General features: G+C 34.1%; 2 protein-coding genes across 2 annotated transcripts in view; both read right to left on the bottom strand.

The window, feature by feature from the left end:
• Positions 1-225: 225 nt before the first annotated feature.
• Positions 226-2,935, bottom strand: LOC140884162 (psbP domain-containing protein 3, chloroplastic). Its single transcript, XM_073290831.1, has 10 exons — positions 2,857-2,935; positions 2,682-2,748; positions 2,477-2,592; positions 2,274-2,339; positions 1,492-1,572; positions 1,333-1,415; positions 1,104-1,179; positions 718-836; positions 490-534; positions 226-414 (listed from the first exon to the last, which is right to left on the bottom strand). Exons 1-10 carry the CDS (start codon positions 2,912-2,914, stop codon positions 388-390), a joined length of 738 nt encoding a protein of 245 aa, XP_073146932.1. The 5' UTR covers positions 2,915-2,935; the 3' UTR covers positions 226-387.
• A 12,001-nt stretch (positions 2,936-14,936) lies between these two features.
• Positions 14,937-18,122, bottom strand: part of LOC140885135 (probable transmembrane ascorbate ferrireductase 3) — a 4,102-nt gene continuing 916 nt past the window's right edge. Inside the window, exons 3-4 of the mRNA XM_073292069.1 lie at positions 17,410-17,609; positions 14,937-15,318 (exon numbers count right to left, since the gene is read on the bottom strand). Coding sequence (XP_073148170.1) covers positions 15,058-15,318; positions 17,410-17,609 — 461 coding nt within the window. The 3' untranslated portion in view covers positions 14,937-15,057. The remainder of the gene's footprint in view (positions 15,319-17,409; positions 17,610-18,122) is intronic.

The raw sequence follows: 18,122 nt of genomic DNA, 5'->3' as shown, positions 1-18,122 counted from the left end.
ACATTATCCCATATATTGTTACACACTTACCGTCGAGGTTTATAATTTCATTCATGTATTAGATTTTTTGTTCCTAAAAAACTGAGTTATTGTCTAATACCAATTATTTGCCGTAAACACGTACGATGGTGGACCGGATTTTTGACAATTGCGGTAAAGTTTACCTTGCCCTTGCGGTGGGAGTTGGACAAGATTGTCGTCACCACAAGTCCACGACCAAAATAGTGTGGTAAATTTTCTTCGTGCATAAAATTTTGATATGCATGTTTTATTTTACGAATCAAATTCAATCGTCTCTGAAATTAATATATCGAAAAAATTTAAATAGATCGAAAATTTTTAAAATCCGCTGCCATGCAAGTTCCGAGAAAAACCCCAACACATTGATCATGTCAATCTGAACGAGGAAACAGCCTACAAAGAAAGTAGAACAATAGAGATACGTCAGAATCACAAATACCTCAATGCTAATAACAGCAATTAGCTTACTTTCCGAATCTTCGAGCCAAATTTTTCCTCCTCTTCATCCACAAACTGAAATTAATGGAAGTGAAACATATAAAGACAGTCATGAGTTGCAAACAAAGACAAAAACTACTTCATGTTTTTTTTACTACTTCATGAAACAACCAAAGCAGTGTGAATCGAGCTCGAGAAAAGGATGTTTCTCAATCACTGACTCAAATCCATTGTCGAATGGGTAGTAGTAAGACAGACCTGTCCGGTAATTGTATATAATCGGTTGTAGAAGCCATTATTTGCCATCCCAAGAACAGAAAGCAAATGCCTACGGCTCTCCCCGGGATTCTTCAATGTGTACTCAATATAATACAATCCTGATCCGTAAAAACTGTTTGTTAAAACGTGTAGCTGTGAATCACATACACCACGACATCATACCTTTAACAATAGGTACGCACAACATTCGAAGTATTGACTACTGGAAGTTTTCACAAGGGTTGAAACATAAAAGAATACCATTAATAGAAAATGAGAATTTTGAAAATGGCAATGTTGTTTTGAAGGATGACTCGCAGCTCAATTAGCTTCATATAAATGAAAAACTCAGAGTCTATCGAGAATATAAAAGATTATTACATTACCATTAGCGGCTTTGCTATCAATCAGTTTGGCTGCAACGCCTGGGGGCCTCTGCCAACTTCTGTCTAATCCACCTACCTGTCGAATTGGTTTTCCATTTTTAAGCAGAAATTTTGTAAGAATGAAATAATTTATAACCCAAAGGGATTCTTCTTGTTCATGGTATATCATGCCAGTGAATGGAGAGTGATTTATGGTTAAATAGATGAAAGAACATAACAAATTTGCTACCAGGCTCTCTGCAAATGCATCAACTTTTCCAAATGATTCCAATCTGGTGAAATCAGCACCAAGGCCTGTGATCAATATGCTCACTGGAGAAAACAGAAGAAAATTAATGCCATGAGCCTATTCTTTCAGGCAATGGATACACTACAACTAGAAGTATACCATTTGAATTGGAAGCTTCTTCAGGATAAAATGCTGTAAGTGACCTTACTCCGTCACCTTCTCCAGTTCCTACTTGCCAATCTGATCAAAAAACAATTTTTTAATTCGTCAAAAACAGACACCAGACTGAATCCGCTGCATATTTGCATCCAAAATCAACTGGTGGAAAAAAAGAATCGATTTAGCAACATGTCAACTAGTATTTTAAAGAAACGATATTAGTCCAATACCACGGTATGTTTACATAAAAGTGGTCCAAGACTCCAAGTCACTCTCACATCTTTGGTTGCCTCGGGGCTAGCTTACCACTATACAAAACGCAGCCTCTCAACTCCAATAGGAAAAATCATCAAAGCCCTGTTTGCAGAAACCGAGATGATTTTGGCTTTTAGTGGGTCGAAAAAATGTCTAAATGACTAAATCTAATCAAGATATCTATGTTGAAACGAATTTAGGAGGACAGGGGTATACAACTTGAGACTACATACGTAAATTCAGTTGAAAGAGCAAAGGGAAACTCCTTTTGGCTTTTTTTTTTTTTTATCCCAATGGTTCCATTTCAATTTCATAAGAATGCAAATCTATTCCAGGCTCCTAGTTCTCATCCGTTGTGGAACTGATCCGAAACAACACGTAGATCTTTCATATGTATTCAAATGCTTAATTAGTTCACTTCCCTTGTGATTACTCCTCCAACTAGATGCTTCAACACAGTCTATCTTTCAAAGTAACCACACACATAAATAACATGGCAAACAACACCGAAAACCAAACAGACTCACCTTGAGGAATCTCGATTCGAAACTTGTTCACTTCATCAGTGTAGACACGAAACTCCTCAGCCACCCCTACATATTCAACATCATGATAACTGATAAACATTGTTGTTTATGAAACTGCACCAACAAAATAAAATAAATTAAGATGCACAAAGGCAAAGATCACATTTTTCTATTCCAAAAGGCAAAGCGACTAAAATTTCTACCTGTTTCAGCGGCCAGTGTAACTGGAGCAACCGCAGGAAGAAGAAACGCAGCAGAAACCACCTGAAACAAGAGCTCTCTCCTTCTGGTCACATGTTCTTCTTCCCGAAAACTCACACTGTAACATCAATGCAACGAAAACCCATCACTTAAAATATGCCAAAAGAACAAAATAATGTCATTCCATAAAGAAAAATTTAATATCACCAGATTTTCTGATCAAGCCCATTTTTCTTGCAGCAGAGAATGTTGGAGTTCTTGTTCTTCCTAAGACCTTCAATACCCAAAGAAAACTGAGTTTAGATGAGTAATTTGAGTAGCTTTACATGGAAAATGGAAAATGGAGAATGGAGAAGGATGAAAGATGAAATTTATCAATTACCTTGGAGAAGAGAATGGGAGAGTCGAAAATGGGAAGGCAAAAAGGAAATCGAAGCCATTGGGTTTGGCCTTCGAGTTGATGGTGGGTGGACAAATGTTGGATTAAATTTAATTTAGAAGATATTTCTCTACGCCTAATTCTATTTTCACCCTCTTCTTTTGTTCTCTTTCATCAATGGATCTTGTACTATGTATTAATTTCAAATTACCCCAATGATTTTTATGCTGCTCAAGTCGACACCCAATGTATTTCACTTAGATTGACCATTTTACCCTTAAACTTAGAATCAGTGGCAACCATTTTTTAAGAACATGATTGGTGGAAAAAAATGAGATAATGGAACGAGCATCCCCTATCTTATTTCTTACGTTCATGCTTCATTTGATTTTGGAATCTCATTGGTGTATCCACTTTAAAGCATATCAAGTGTTCAATTAAGAAATTATTGAACCAACATGAGCAGAATTAAAAAAAATTACAGCAAGAAAGAAATAGATTTCACAAAATCATTGAAATTGACTAAAAGATCATACTCAAAATTTTGTTATTCATAACTCAAAATATTAAGTTTCTTAATGACAATGTATATTTATGCAAACAATTAAATATATCATATTGGAAACAAACTTTATTAAGTGACTCTGAAATATTCCATACCTTAGCATAAATTCTTTGTTGATAATTCTTGTTTGTATCTTCTAAATAATCTTTTTTCTCTCTTAAAAAAAAAGGAATAATCTTCTTTCTCACCTTCCATCAAGGTGGATTGAACTTGAAAAATTGGAATTGAGATAATATGTTAGTGCTTATTGTGAGAAAGAGAAATAACATATAAATTACAAAAATTGGGAGAGAAAAACTTTTCTTAGGTCATCTCCTACCACAAACTTTATTTTACGGCAAGTTTTGCACTAAAATAGTGTGATTTCTGCACCAAATACAACATCTATCTCCAACTTATTTACTTCAAATCTTACATCAAAAAGAATATTTTTGGAATATTTTTTTATTTTACATATATTAATTCTTATCCTTTATTTAATATATTTTCACAAATTTAGCAATACAATTAATATTTTTATTATATAAAAATATTTTATTATTAATAAATGTAAAAAAAATTAAGTTTATGATTTAATTATTATTATAAAAATTAAAGTATATATAATACAAATTAATATGTGAAAATTATTAAAATTGATCATAAATATGAAAACAACTTCAAAAATAATGAATACAATTTCAAACATAATACGAATAAAAATTCAAATATAATACATATACAACTTCAAATATCATACGAATACAGTACGAGTACAACTTCAAAAATTTGAACGACTATATTCATCCCACAAATGATCAATTAAAGTGTTCCATAATGTTGAGTGAGCATGATCATCTTTGTCTTTTATTCTTTTATATCGACTTATAAATTCTAAATTTTATATTCTCATCAACAATCATTTCTACGTCCGGAGTTTGTGTTTCTCTCGCATCTTGAATGGATGCACTGAGGTCACGTTCATCTTCGATAATCATGTTGTGCATTATGATACATGATGTTGTTATGTCATGCAAATGACTTTTTTCCAACCACGTGCTTGGGATGCCACAATTGTAAATTGTGATTGAAGAACGTCAAATGCACGCTCCACATCTTTTCTACAAGATTCTTGTTTCATTGTAAAAAATTTCTTTTTTGGACCATGTGGATCATGAATGTTTTGCACAATAGTTGATCATTTCAGATAAATACAATTAGCTAAGTAATATCTCATATGATATCATTTTCCTCCAATTGTATAATGAACAATATGAGCAATAACCTTGCACATTGTGCAAGGTTAGAGAATAAATCGGATCCTCCAACACATTTATATCATTATTGGGTCCAGGTATACAAAAATATGCATGTTATATCCTAAGATCGTAATCAGCTACTGCTTCTAAAATGATTGTTGAAGAACCACTACGACCTCCATATTGGCCCGCCCAAGCCGTTGGAAAATTTTTCCACTTCCACTGCATACAGTCGAGACTTCCCAACATCCCTGGGAATCTTCATTGTTCATCAATATAGAGTAGTCTGGAAACATAATCGGAAGTAGTTGATCTCAAGTATCGTTCTCCAAAACCTTTCCCTGTAGCCCGACAAAACCGTTGCATACAATCAATTGCAGTAGATTCTTCAATTTTGATATGTTAATCAGTGACATCCATGGGTAAAGTATATGCTAGAATTCGCAATGCAGCTGTTGTTTTTTAAATAGTCAATAGATCGAGCCACCCCACACCATAATTTCGTTGTATGAAATAAAAATCATGATTATTTACCGCATCAACGTTATGAAGGAACAAATTTCGAGACATTCGGAATCGTCTTCGAAACATTGCTTCATTATATGTTAGATTCTCGGAAAGTAATCAATTGAACAGATTACGATCGGAGATTTCTTGATCATGATGGATGACTACGTGACCTGGAATCGAACCTCTATGTATTGCTCCTTGATCTCATTGGATGATGTACACAACAACCAACTCTTGCTCTTCATGAGTTATAACATTTGAAATTTCTTTTATTTTATTTGTAAAATTCTCGACAACATTCATCCAATCGTTCTGTTTTTCATCTTCATTGTTCGACAACGAAGATGAGCTAGAATGTAAAATGAGTGGTGTGGGAAAATAGGATAATTCGATAACATTATATAATGGTTTTTAAGAATATGACCATTGGATTGATTATATTCTTATCTACATCAGAACCGTTGGAGTAGATTTCATATCTATATCATGATTGTTGGATGGATTATATTCCGATCTAAATCATGACCTTTGTATTGTATTTCTCATCTATATCATGACCGTTGGATTAGATTTTCATCTTATCTTCATTGTTGGATTAGATTCTCATATTTTCTAAAAAAAGACCGTTGGATCATAACATGTAATCTTGGTCGTTTGATGAGATTACAATCTTATTGTCTTTTTAGTATAAATAAACTATTTCTGGCTCATTAAATCATCACACATACAAATTTCAATCTTATTATCTCTTCCAAGCAAACCAATGACATCCAATGCTAGAACTGATTTTTAAATTGTTGAAGAAGACATGATTCTATATCATGTGTATTTTGACGTAACAAAAAAAATCCTATCATCGGTATCAATCAATCGAAATACCAGTTCTGGGCTCGTGTCAAATAATCTTACAACACCATCAAACCAAACACCTTACAAGGACGTAACAAAAGATCACTGCAGTGTCGCATAAAAGTTATACTGAGTCGAGTTGGAAGATTAAGGGGATGGGATTCGTCAAATCGACTCAAACCCTGTGCTGCATCTGAAAAGGATATTGTGAGTATTTTTTTAAGATTATTTTCTTTACTAATTTAAACTCTTATATGAGTTGGGGTATTTTTATGCAGATGAAGAAAGAAAAAGATCTGTTCATGCAAGATCCTAATTATAGTAAATGATTCAAATTTGATCATGTATGACCTTTTATGAAAGATCTTGAAAAATTATTTGGTGACATCCATCCATCGAGCCCAGTACCTAAAATTTATGTCACAAACTTGGATTCACCGCAGTCAGAAACTCAAACACCAAAGACTCCAATATCAGGTTATCATGGAATACATTATTTTTCAATTAACTTAAGTAGTGATGAAAATGCAGGTGGCGCTTAATCTGAGCGAAATATTGGAGTTAAAAAGGAAAAATTAAATAAAACAAAATGACAACATTTCATCAATGATATTTTGGTCTACTCTTATAGTATGAATGATCATGTGAGACAATTGAGGATTGTTTTGCAAACTTTGCGAGAAAATCAACTCTATACGAAATTGAGCAAGTGTGAATTCTGGATTGATCAAGTGGTTTTTCTTGGTCATGTTATATCCAGCGAAGGCATTTTCGTTGATCCAAGAAATATTGAGGTTGTACTGAATTGGCCACGCCCAACGAAGGTGGCTGAGATCCGAAGTTTTCTGGGTCTAGCAGGTTATTATCAATGATTTATCGCAAATTTATCTCAGTTAGCGAGACCTTTAACATAACTCACTCAAAAGGATGTACCATACAAATGGTCATCAGACTGTCAAGAGAGTTTTGGGGAGATTCTTGGGCGTTTGACTTCTACGTCGGTACTAGCTCTACCGTCAAGTTTTGGAGGGTATATACTGACATCCAAGATAGGATTGGGATGTGTTTTGGTGCAGAATGGCCTTGTGATTTCTTATGCATTCCGCCAGTTGAAGAAAAACGAAGATAATTATCCAGTTCATGATCTGGAACTGGCAGCCATCGTGTTTGAACTTAAGATTTGGAATCATTATCTCTACGGAGAGATATTTGAGATTGCACTGATCACAAAAGCTTGAAATATATATTTACTCAAGAAGAGTGGAATATGCACCAAATATGATGGATGAATTTGCTAAAATTAAATATTATTATTGTGAGATCAAATACCATCTGGGATCAGCAAATCTCACAGCAGATGCTCGTAGTCGCAAGGTGAGGATATCTGCTCTTCAAACCAATGTGGTTGCCAGTACCATCCAAGAATGTTGTTCGATGGGATTCCATTTTCAACACAAGAAAGGGATGGAAAGTATTAGGATATCTAGCAACCTATCTGAACCAGCTTTGTATGCTAAGATCAGAGAAGCTCAATTTTATTACTCGAAAGAGCATAAGTTAGTTAGGCTAGCTGACAAAGCAACACATATGTCTTCATGTTTTAGATAGATGGAACATTGTGTTTTTCAGGAAGGATTGTGGTACTGCGAAATTCTAAATTGATATAGGAAATTCTAGCCCAAGCTCACCGGAGCAAGCTTAGCATTCACCCGAGAAGCACGAAAATGTATAAGGATTTAAGAACTCGATTCTGGTGAAAAAATATGAAGCGTGATGTCTATCAGTATGTATATAGGTGCTTGTTATGTCAGAAGGTTAAGGCTGAACACCGGAGATCTAGAGGTTTGCTTCTTAGACTACCAATTCCGAATGGAAATGGAAACATCTCACGATGGACTTTGTGACTCATTTACCATTGTTATATAGGAATTGCAATGTTATGTGGGTAGTGGTGGATAGAATCACCAAATCAGGACATTTCTATCCATATAACCGAGATTATACATTTGATCATATGACTCGTTTGTATATCTAAGAGATAGTAGGATTGCATGGTGTACCAGCGAGCATTGTCAAAGACCCCAGATTTACTCCTAGATTTTGGGGAAGTTTTCAGCAAGAATTGGGCACTACTTTGAGTTTAAGTACTACCTATCACCTTGAGACATATGTTCAGTCTGAGAGAACCATTCACACCATTGAGGATACGTTGAGAGTGTGTACCATGGATTTTTGTCTAGCTTGGAAAGATCATTTGACACTTTGCGTACAACAACAACTATCACTGCAGGGTAGGTATGACACCTTTTGAATCACTTTATGGGCGACGATGTCGTACTCCATTGTTCTAGGAAGAAGTCGGAGGTCGACAAGTGGAAGGACCTGAATTGATTCAACAAGCTGTTTATATTGTCGATCAGATCAAGAAACGGATCAAGACCACACAGGTTTGACAGGCAAGCTACGCAAACACCAAGAGTAGACCCTTAAAATTTCATCTGGGGAAAATATATTTCTGAAGGTTTCGTAGTTTTGTTGAATTCTGAGATTTTTTCTCAAAGGGAAGCTTTCTCCGAGAATCATTGGTCCATTTGAGATTCTGGAAAGAATTGGGTATTTAGCTTACAGGCTAGACTTACCGTCGTATCTCTAGTATTCATGACGTGTTTCACGTATCTATGTTGAGGCGGTATGTGACAGATGAGTCTCATGTTCTACATCCGTCCGAGGTTCGAATTAATGAGGATCTGACTTATGTGGAGAAACCAATTCGCATTATGGACAAGAAATCTAAGGATTGTAAAACAAGACTATTACTCTTGTTCTAGTCCAGTGGCAGCACCGAAGTATCGAAGAAGCCACTTGGGAACTATAAAGTCGCATGCATACTGAACATACCGAGTTTTTTTGAATTGTAATTCTTTTGTTGTGTTTCGTTTTAAACCTCAGTTGTATCATCATTTTTGTTGTAATAAATGATGTTGTTATAAAAGTTACCTGATTTAGAGGATGAAATCTTTTAAGGTTGGGAGAATGTAGAACCCGATTCCCAATTAAGCAATTAAACTGTCTAAGCATGTTTAAATGATTACAACATGATTAAGGAACCCTTATTTGAGGAAAATATGTAGAAAATCGGATTCAATACATTTGGAAATGGCGCGATGGGTATCTAGGGTCTGAACAGTTCGGAAGGTCTGAACTATAACATGTAAAGTTTGGAAGATCCGAACTAGTTCGGATGGAGAGGATGTGTTCGGAAGCACCAAAAATTTCGGAAGATACGAACTCTCCAAGATAGACAGGGTACGGGTATGATTGGTTATTTGAATCAAGGCAGTTCAGAAGCTCCGAACCAGGGATCGGAAGGTCTGAACTCCACCTGAAACAGTGAGTCATCCAATCACATGACATGCATTAGGTGAATACAAATTGAAAGCTCCGAACCAGAGATCTGAAGTTCCGAACTCTTGTCTATAAATAGAGGGCCGAGGCTGCCATTCTTTTCACACCAATCACACTTCTCTCTCTCCTTTCAGTCTTTATTTTAAGGCTTTTGGGCGTCGTATTGAGGGTCGGGCGATAGCGAGGTGGTACCGGAATCGTAGCATAGTTGTGCCTAGATTTTGGGGCCATCGTCATCAGTGGGCTAACGACGGACGCATTTAATACTCTGAGATCTTTGATAAGTTTGGGGTATCTATTAGCTTAGTTAAGGCTTTTAGAATGGTATAAGTGATAAAATATACATTTGATAATAGTATTGGATACTAGCCTATACACCTAGACTTGACCTTTAGAGGTACGTAAGTACTAACTGAGATATCCATCTGAGTATGTATTCTTATGTGTTACTTTTTATCTTCCATGATATGAATGTATTACTGCTCATATGTTGCATGTCCATGTATCACGTTGAGCCATATCTCTTTCGAGATAGTCATGTTTAGTATGGTCGTTCAGCCCTAGTTTGTGGACGATTGAACATCATGAGTCACAGTGGCTGAAGGGACGGAAGGGCTGTGATATTTCCTAGACATTTCAGATCTACATCCGGATGTTTGTGCTAGTAATCCAAATGGGTATTTACAAGTTGATACTATGCACTGTGGCACTTCCAGTCTGAGCATGGGTTTTTCTTGTTGATCCAATTACCCAGTCCACGTCATATGCATGCACATACAGGTTTGTATACTCATATTTATTGTACTGGAAATTAGCGCTCACGTCCTTGTTTTCATCTTAGATACCCCATTCTACTGGGCAAGCCTCAGGTTGGAAGACGTAGGCAACAGTGAGCCCCGAGACGAGGAGCAGTGCCGTTGAATTTCTGGTTATTTGTTTTAGTTGTTTTATCTGGGATTGTATTTGATACACTGAATTTTGATATGGTTGTACCTTAACCAGTATTTTAAATGATTCTTTCGATTTGGGTTTGATGTATTCCAGTTTTTGCTGATTTATCTGATTATTTTTATTTAAAATTTAATTGCATGCTTAGGTCTTGAATTGGTTGATGATTCCGAAGTGGTCACTATAGAATCGGACCAGATCAATCATTTCTTCCGAGCATCATACAAAATCATTCCAGTTTGTTGAAGATAAATCCAAACAAGTTGTTGGAGAATTGAATGTTATAATTCGTACCCGACCACATTCAAATTGATCCACCTTTGTTAATACCATTTTTGGAAAGATCACAAGGACACGTGGCACATTTTGCTTGATTTTCGGATATTTGTGGATAAAATCGGATATATTTTTTAAAGTTGAATATTCTACAGTATAAATACTTGAAGATGTATACAGTTGCCATCCCTCTCGGGACTTCAGAATCTTTGAAAACATCAAGCATAAAAGCGTTCTATAAGTCGTTAATATTTTCTCTCTCAAGCATGAACCAGACCGACTAATTTGAGCTTATTTCACACATTTATTGTTATATCATATCAATTTGAGTGATCATCTTGTGATACTAAGTCGAGCTTGAGAGAAGCATTGTTGTAGTTTTACTGTATTTTGTAATTCTAATAATAAAGTATATGATTGAGAGAATTGTTGTACTAGGAGTTCCTTTCAAGGGTTGATTGGATTGATTTTGTGCAAGTTATTGTATAAATAAAATTCTTCTAGTTTAAATTCTTCTTGAAATATAATAAGTGGAGACGTAGAAGTTTTAGCTTCAAACTTTAATAAAAAATCTCGTTTTCCTTACATTTATTTTGTGTAAAATTTATTTCAGTCTTCCTAAAGCTATCCAGACCATGGTGATCGCGTGATAATCATTTCTCCTGATCAGATCAGTTATCTCAATCAAATGTTTGTTAAGCAAAATGTTTACAATTGATCCGGTAACGCAGTTTGATTGTAAGACTAGTTTTCAAAATATTTTTAAAGTGTGTATTCACCTCCCTCTCTATACACATATTCGATAAAATAGCGCCCCCATTGGAGGCCAAAATGGAGCAACAAATTGGTGTTTCACATCTTTTTTGTGCTCCATTGGAGATGGACTTAGAGAATTTAGGACAATGGCAGTCCAATATATTATCCAATAAGCACCTATTAAAGTTTGTATAGGGATGTAAACGAATCGAACTTTTTGCGAGTTATTCGGAGCTTATCTCAGTAAGAAGCTCATTCGAGTACGTTTTTTAAGTTTATCGAGCTGAGCTCGAGATTAATTTCGAGCTCGACAATTTTCACGATCTAAGCTTAAGCTTAAGGATGTTTGGATCGTGAGCTCGTGAACATGTTCGTTAATAAGATCGAAAACTCGAGCTCGAGCTCAGCTCGTTTAAGAGGATCGCAAGCTCGAGATAGAGCTCGGCTTATTTAGGTGGCTCACAGGCTCGATCTCGAGCTCAGCTCGTTTAGGAAACTCGCGTATATGTTCATTTAATGTATATATATATATATATGGATTAAAAGCCGAATTTGATTCGTTTATCTAGATTGAGTTTAATTCTTATATATATTTGTGAATATGCTATATGGCTTGTGAACAAGTTCAAGCTCGGCTCATATGTTGAGTGAAACAATAAGAATATTAATACTAATGCAAATAATATGATTGAAACACAATACTTTGTTGAAAAAAAGATGAATTTACAACACATAGGACGTAGCCACAATTTGTATTTTTTATTTCAACTTGAAAATCATGTATTAAATGCTCTAAAACACAATAAATAAAATATTTTTATGTGTAATATTACTAATGAATGACAATTCAATCAATAAATTTCTAAAAAAAATGAAATAACAATTTTATTTAAATTTTCTTACAATAATTAGAACTATATATGATAGATGAATGATAATCAAAACTTTTAGTTAAAAGAAGTTATGAAATTATCTAAATTAAATTTGTTGAGTTAAAACTTGTTAATTCAATATATGTATATGCACAATATTTTAATTAAGTTGTAGAATATCATTAAATAAAGGGAAAATTGCTTTTTTGGTCCTGTATATTTGTCACTTTGCGATTTCAGTCTTTTATATTTTCAAATTTCAATTTTAGTCCGATATTTTTATATTTTTTGGCAATTGTAGTCCTTTTTCCGACGTGGCATTGACTTGACACCAATTCAGTGTTGATGTGAAGGTGACGTGTACAGTGCCATGTAAGCATTTTTGAATAAAAAGTATCGAAATTGCCAAAAATCAGAATAAGCGGAACTAATTAAAATGAAATATGAAAACATAAAGGACCAAAATCGCAAAATAACAAACATACAAGATTAAATTTGCAATTTTTTCTTAAATAAAATATTTCATATAATCGCGTATCGTATCACAAGTAATGCACATATCGTCAAAAACTGGTTAAACCATGGCGATCGCGTGCTAACTGGTTAAGTCAAAAACTGGTTAAACCATGGCGATCGCGTGCTAACTGGTTAAACCATGGTGATCGATCGGAATTTCCAAACTCCTATCTATAAATATCACGTTCTAATTGGTTAAACCACGATGATCGCAATACAGGATTTTTTCATGCTTATGCTTCGGAGAGAAGATCCCATAACTTTATTAAGGGTTTTATGTAGGATTCTGCTGGGAACTGGAGATCAGATGAATCTGGTATGGCTTGTATTGTGATGAATTATTTTAACAATTTATTTTCATCTTGCATTCCTTCTCAGAAGGTGATTAATACAGTGATATCTTCTGTCGAGGAGAGTGTTACTGATGATATTAATGCGGTGTTAAATGCGCATTTCTCGGAAGGTGACATACGTAAACCAGTAGTTGATTTGCATCCTTCAAAGGCTCCGGGTCCAGATGGCTTTACGGCTTTATTTTTTTTTTCAAAAAGCGTGGGATTTCATTAGGGAGGAGGTTACGTCTGCTGCCCTCACTATTCTAAGTGGCAATTGAGATGTTTCTCGATGGAATTCAACCCCAATTTCCATCGTTCCAAAGGTGGAAGAGCCTCGATCTCCAAAATAACCTATCGGCCTACGTAATAATTGTTTAAAGATTATTTCAAGGGCCATCACAAATCGGTTTAGATAGATCCTATCACATATTATTGATCAGTCTCAAAGTGCATTCATTCCAGGGCGTCTTATAACTGACAACGTTATTATTGGATTCAAGTGTATGCATTGGATTCGCCACCACAATAATAGGAAAACAGGCAATGCAGCACTCAAGATTGATATGAGCAAAGCATACGATAGGGTGGAGTCGAGTTTTCTTTAAGCTATTATGTTAAAATAGGCTTTATGGGTTAATCTTATAATGAGGTGTGTGACTTCTGTCGCCTATTCCATTCATGTTAACCATGCTATATTTGGAGAGATTAAGCAGGGTCGTGGGCTGAGACAGGGTGATCCTCTATCACCGTATCTATTTGCAGTGTGTGCGCAAGGTTTATCTTCTGTTATTAATCGAGCTGCTTGTTCGGGTTTATTTGGAGGGGTAAAAATTGCTAATACCAGTCCGATTGTGTCGCACGTCTTCTTTGCCGATGATAGTCTCATAGTCTTCAGAGTCACTTTAGAAGATTGTCTCCAAGTTAAAACTGTATACAACAATATGAATTGGTGTCGGGCCAAGTGGTTAATTTTTTAAATTCAGCACTTACATCTGTTCAAGCACTTCGAATCACATGAGCAATGACATTAAGAGAGTTTTGGACATTCAAGTGGTTAAGGGACATGAGTTATATTTTGGACTTCCCACATTTTCTCTTAGAAGTAAAAGAGTCCAATTCTCTTCACTTAGGGATCGGGTGTATAATGTGCATTTCGCCGCGGTTCGAATCTATGCGATGTCATGTTTTTGAATTCCTACTTCTATTTGCAGAGAAATGGAGCAATTATGTGATAAATTTTGGTGGAGATCGTCAAAGGAGAACAAAGGTTTACACTGGGCGAAATGAAGTTCTTTGTGTAAAACTAAGCAGATGAGGGGTTTAGGTTTTCGAAGCTTGTTTGAATTTAATAAAGCTCTAATGGCAAAGCAGATTTGGCTTATCATTAAATAAACAGGATTTTGGCTGCCAGCTTATGTTACCAAAATTCGCCACCCTAGGTATGTGTTTGGTGGTGAATTAGCTGCTCTTCTCCAAGGGCTGTTGCTGTGTATGCATTGCGATCTATCACAGGTTTGGGCGATTTCAAATTCTCTAGAAGTGGTTAAAGCGGTGAGAGAGCCATCTGCTTTCCTGAAGGCTTCTCGATAGAACAAATTCGTGGTACTATATTATGCGCCGCTCTGCCAACTCGGCTGCTCATAGGCACGCCATATTTTCTTGTCGTACTTCTCAATCTTATGTTTGGATTAACTATGATTTTCCTTCTTGGTTACAAGAAGTTGTAATTACCAATTTTTAATGAAATCTCTTTTCAGGTTCAAAAAAAAAATGTAGTACGGAATTAGCATGAATCCCAGAAGAGTTTAGTGTACAAATGTATCAATCACAATTCACAAGCCACAATCAACCCATAGACAGTTATTTACTTCTCTAAAAACTCACTCTCTGAAATATAACAACATTTTTATTCCTTTGCATTCCCAAAAAAAAATTTATATAAAACGCGAGAGTGAAATCGAAAGATCAACAGTAATGCCAAAGAGGAGAATCGCCAGCCCAAGGAAATTGATCAGACGAGCCTCATTGTGAAGTTTTAGTTCCAAGAATGTGGCTTTCTCCATCAAACCTGTCACCGCCGTGCATATGGCCATAAATAGCAGAACTCTACCGCCGGCTACGTGCCACGGGACCGCCCTCGCCCTCGTTTCCAAGGAAGCCCTCGGAAACAAAAACATCGTCAACCCGAACAACCACTACAAATATGTAATGGCAGAGTTAAAAAAATAAAAAGTCAATCATCGAATTCGAATAGGAATCATCTCTTTAAAACTTAAAATGAGTGGATTCATATGACACAAAAACTCATATAAGGGGGGTGTATTCAATCCAGAGTTTTAATAACTTTCAGTGACTTTTTAAAATGAGAGAATTTTGTTGAGTTGATGGATTTTTATTGACTTTTGTAGAATCTCACGGATTTACAAACAAATTTGCATGGATTCTTTGTAGACTTTTGAAGGACTTTTATAGAGATTTGTAAACTTTTCATGTATCTTTAATATATCTTATTCTTTTTCTTTTTTTTTCCTTTGAAATAATAATTATTTGACATAAATAATAAATTTATTTGAAATATTTTTTTAATTTATTGATGAAAATGGATTTCATTTATTTTACATATATATATATATATTAACGTAACAAAATTATAAACTAAAAAATTTGCGATTGTGTAAAGTTTTTTTTAAAAAAAACATATGATAAATTATAAATTATATCATAAAAAATTATTTGTCAATTTTTATTTTTTTATCATGTTTGTTATCCACTATTCAAATATTTGAATTAAATCATATTATAATTTTTTGAATCATATATTATTATCATTAAATATTATAATTATTGGCACAAATCATAATTTAAAAAGCACAAAATATTTTGAAAATTTCAAATATTTAAATAATATTTTTTATTTTGATTTTAGGAAAAGAACGAATATATAATTCATTTTGAATATGAGAAAGAGTGAGATAGAGAGGAGATTCATTTTGAATATGAGAGAGAGGGAGATAGAGAGGAGTGAGATAGTGAGGAGTGAGAAAATGTGAGAAAAAAAAGAAAATTATGAGTTTTATTATTTTAGAAATCCATCCAAATCTTTGGGTTATACCAAAGACTTTTTTTTACAAAATATAGTTGTACCTTAAGCATTAATGTTTGTATGTTCATGATTTTCATGGAGTTATTAAAAGTTCATTGACATTTTGAATAACACTAGACTTTTATAGAGTTTTTAAAAGTCAAGGTTGAATACCACTTGACTTTTAAAACTCTATAAAAGTCTATTTTGAATACCACTAGACTTCTATAGAGTATATAAAAGTCATGATTGAATACCTCTAAACTTCTAAAATACATAAAAGTCAATAATTCTCCAGATTGAATACACCCCCCTAAGACTGTCTCACAAATTGAAAAATATTCTATTTAACTTGATATATTCAAGTAAAAGTATTATTATTTTTTATTTAAAAAATATCAATTTTTTATTATAGTCAGCTCATCTCACAAATAGATCGATGCATGAAATGGAGACCTAATTTTGGTATAAATTGTAATTAATAGGGCATGCTGAAAGGTTACACACATCTCAGGTTGTGCAGTTTTGGTTTCGGAATATTGAAAATTTGAAATTGTCGGTTTGACTTTTGCTATTTTTTCCATTCAAGGAAATGGGAAACCAACCAGAAACTATCTAATTAAGAAATTCGATTTCGTTTCAGTTCAAGCCAAACTGTTTTACCAATCAATAACATTTAACATGGCTAGATAAATTTAGCATGTTTTCAAATTTTTTATAAAAATATATATCTTTACTATTATTATTATACATAAGCCCCATAGAAAAACTATATTTCGTTATTTTAATGTATTTTCAAATTTATCCTTTATTATTCTTCTAAGATGTTAATAATGGAGGTCCAAAAAAGTAAATTTCTTATTCAAAAACTTCTCACATTTTGTTCCACTATCCCTATTATCCTAACCACTATCACATTATCCAAAGATTTAATTATAATTAAATTCAAGTTTATAAAATAATATTTAATTTCAAATAATATATATTTTATGCACATGCAACGCATGTGTTCCGTGTATTAGTACTCAATATATATGAAGCACATTGAGGTTCTTTGATAACATATACTGATAAATTTAAATTTTGACGAATGATCAAGGAAATCGAAATGGTAATATGACACGATGTTATTACGAAATCAATAGATATGGCATCTAAATTTGAAATTAAATCTCTTAATTACAAGTAAGTAAGTTATATATACCTGCAAGCAAAACAATGAGAAGGTCCCAATGCCAATCCAAGAATGGAAGCTATATAAATGGGGTATTTGTTGTTTCTCATGGAACTTGAAGACTGCATGTAACCCCACAATCCCCAAACAAAGTGAAACCAGATGAAGTAACATATGAACATATTTCCTCACTTGTCTTTCTGCTCTCACAGTCTTGTATGCCATCATGGCTGTTCATGGCATAAAAATTTCCCTAAATTAACCAAATCTTATAAAATCAACTATAAAAGATATATATGATTGTGTTTAGATCGAAAGATTGAGATTTCACAAGAGATTAATAATTTGGAGATTCGAATAGCAACCTTGGTCGTGTATATTTGTTTTGTTTTGTTTTTTTTTTTTTTTCCGATTTTGATCTTCTATTTTGTCAAATTTCAAACTTAGTCAATTTTTTTTTTTTTTTTTTTTTTTGCGATTTTGGGCCTATTTCTGACATGGCGCTAACGTGGCACTCATGTTTGCAAGAGTGATATTAGCACTCCAATTTTTTTAAAAAATATTAAAAGATTTTTTTTAAAAAAATACAATATAATCTTAATCCAAAGTACAATCATATAAAGTAGTTGTCCGCACTACAGACAGGACTTGAGCGTGGACTCGAGGCGTACATTATCTCGAGAAAAATAATTACAAAGAAAACTTCTAAATCTACCTAAATAAATTAGAAACTTCCCGCAATC

Source organism: Henckelia pumila, chromosome 2 (assembly GCF_033568475.1).
Source record: "Henckelia pumila isolate YLH828 chromosome 2, ASM3356847v2, whole genome shotgun sequence".
Lineage (NCBI taxonomy): Eukaryota > Viridiplantae > Streptophyta > Magnoliopsida > Lamiales > Gesneriaceae > Henckelia > Henckelia pumila.
This window is presented reverse-complemented; position numbering and strand designations above follow the sequence as displayed.

Excerpts from the sequence above, each read along its gene's own strand:
- LOC140884162 (XM_073290831.1), bottom strand. The coding sequence starts at position 2,914 with ATGGCTTCGATTTCCTTTTTGCCTTCCCATTTTCGACTCTCCCATTCT. Across the intron at positions 1,416-1,491 it reads AGAAGCTTCCAATTCAAATG|TGAGCATATTGATCACAGGC; the intron begins GTATACTTCTAG and ends TGTTTTCTCCAG. Across the intron at positions 415-489 it reads TTGGCTCGAAGATTCGGAAA|GCTGTTTCCTCGTTCAGATT; the intron begins GTAAGCTAATTG and ends CTTTCTTTGTAG.